Here is a 2,364-nt window from a genome sequence, read left to right as displayed (position 1 = left end):
TTTTTCCTCTAAGTCTCAAATTATGTAAAAATCAAAAAGGACAGAGTGGCTATCTAAGGGGAAACAAAAGTTCTAATGATTTGACCTTTCCCAGCAACTCCTGGGGCAGATAGGCATTCCGGGGCTTAAAGAGAGAACCCGTCTGGCTCAAAGTCAACACAATGGCACCTCCGTGCTGAAAGAAAGGAGAAAAAGCTGAATTAGAAAAAACTGGAAAAGACAGACAAAGTCTCAGGAGATATGCCACACCTTAAGGGGACTGAAATGTAATGCATTATCCAGCACTTTCTTTTCTCTAAAGCATACTGGGATATTGGTTACTAGTTCTGCATTTTGGTTCTAACAATAAATTGCTACATGACCTTACATTAATTAAAATCTTTTCCAAAGACTGTAAGTAGGTATATAAATTTGAAATACTGAAAGCAAAGTAAAACCGCACCCAAATTTTAATAAAATGGTTTTGAATAAGCATACTGTAGTCATTTTAAAGATCAGAAATCAAATACATAGATTTTAAATTTGGTGGAATTGAATAATACATTAAAACGTTCTGTCCATAAAATCAGAGACTATAAAGTATAAGCAACAAAATAGTCAAATCTTTAAAATGAAAATATGTTCTGAAATCTGTTAGGTATCATATGTACTTACCCAATCATTTTTCAGCATTTTCCTCATGTTGTAAATAAGTGCTAATTCCTCTGGGGCAATCTGCACATTGGTTGTGAGAGAAGGAGGGGAGAGTGAAAGCAGGGAGCAAAAGAGATCACTACTGTCCCACTGAGACAAATGAATCGACAGCTAAACAATCTTCAATTATTATATACTTTTAGTTCCTGGAAAGTCAACCCCTGAATTAAGCCACATAGCGCTGGGGCCACCACTGCCACATGCCTGGAGGTTAGAAACAGTGACCAAGGGAAAAAATACCCACTGCCTCAAACCACCTCCCTGATGCTTCTGACATCCGTGCTTGCACTCAGAGCCTCATTTTGAAAAGAGAATACAAAGAAAAAAATTGACAAATCATAGCTTCTGCTGTTATGCTCTTTTCAAATTACTCTCAATTCTGGGTGAATGGTGGGACTTGGCATCACTTTCTCCTTCTGATGCTACTTTCACTATATATCTTACTTCAAATACTCCTAGAGCAAGAAAATAAACTGTATAGTCCAGAAGGTTATGTCATGGCCGAGGTAGGGGACCAAGAAATCAGAAAAGTAGAAAAGAGAAACCCAGTTTTCTTACCAGGGTTTTATCTTCTCTTTTTAGTGTCGTCCTTCCCCAGAGAGCATTGACTCCATCCACTGCCACCAGAAGGTGGAAAACACCCAAAGAAGTTTGCCTTTTTAGCTCTTTAAGCACAATCCCAACTGCATCTGTGGCACACTTCACTCGTGTAATGCCCTATGGGGAAAGACACAGTGGCTTTCAGCCCTAAAAGGCTTCTCTGTCCAGAAATATACATAACAGTGTCTCTCTTAATACCTGTTCAACCACTTCTCCCAAGGGACTGCCTTTCTCTGTGGTTTCTCGCTTATTCCAGACATACTTCTCTTGAACTTTTATCTAAAAACAAGCAAACAAACAAAAAAGCGTTACTTAAGACTGAACCCACAATTGAGGTTATCAGGAGTTAGTTGTACTTTTCAAGACCTGTGGACTCACTATGGTTTTCTAGCCCATTTCTGCATGGAATTTCATTTATTATTTTTAAAGATTTCATTTATTCTGCATACAGAATTGGGGTACAGGTCAGAGGTGCAGAAGTGGTGAGAGGATTTACCAGAGGCAGGGCGGGGAGCAGAACAGGCAGATCGATGAAGTACACTGCTGAGGGGAGCAGCAGATGGGTCAGGAGAGGTCTGCCGTGCCATGTGGGTTAGCTCCCTGGCTGGGGATCATACTCCCAGTGAAGTGGCTGTGGTGAGCTTCATAGTGCTGCGCTTTAACCCGTTGTGCCATCAGGGAGGGCCCACTGCATGGCATTTTAAAAGAACAAATAAGGGATTCTGAGAGAAATGGTCCAAGATGAGTCTTGGTGTTCACATTGACCTAAACCCCAGTTCTGTATGCACAAGTAAATAAATCTTAAAAAAAAAAAAAAAAAGTGTAAAATACAAAGTCTTAGGAGATAAGCTGCCTTGAAGGGGGATGAAAGAAGACATGACAACTGAATGCAATGCATCATCAAGCAATTTCTTCTTCTCTAAAAGATACTGGGATAGCTAGCAAAGTAAGAACAAGTTCTGTAGATTGGCTAAAAGCATCACACTGATGTCGATTTTCTGATTTTGATAATTTGTGCTGTGGTTACATATTAGAATGTGTTCGGTTTTAAGAAATACACATTTTTTTTTT

The 2,364-nt window shown here is 39.5% G+C and overlaps 1 protein-coding gene across 2 annotated transcripts in view; it reads right to left on the bottom strand.

Annotated features, from left to right (window-relative positions):
- Positions 1-2,364, bottom strand: part of DAP3 (death associated protein 3) — a 29,731-nt gene that overhangs the window by 3,256 nt on the left and 24,111 nt on the right. For both annotated transcript variants that reach the window (XM_012733328.1, XM_012733329.1), the window contains exons 8-11: positions 1,492-1,572; positions 1,252-1,410; positions 655-714; positions 86-175 (exon numbers count right to left, since the gene is read on the bottom strand). In XM_012733328.1, the coding sequence (XP_012588782.1) occupies positions 86-175; positions 655-714; positions 1,252-1,410; positions 1,492-1,572 (390 nt within the window). The remainder of the gene's footprint in view (positions 1-85; positions 176-654; positions 715-1,251; positions 1,411-1,491; positions 1,573-2,364) is intronic.

Source organism: Condylura cristata, unplaced genomic scaffold (assembly GCF_000260355.1).
Source record: "Condylura cristata isolate star-nosed mole 26May11 unplaced genomic scaffold, ConCri1.0 scaffold00040, whole genome shotgun sequence".
In the NCBI taxonomy this organism is placed as follows: Eukaryota; Metazoa; Chordata; class Mammalia; order Eulipotyphla; family Talpidae; genus Condylura; species Condylura cristata.
This window is presented reverse-complemented; position numbering and strand designations above follow the sequence as displayed.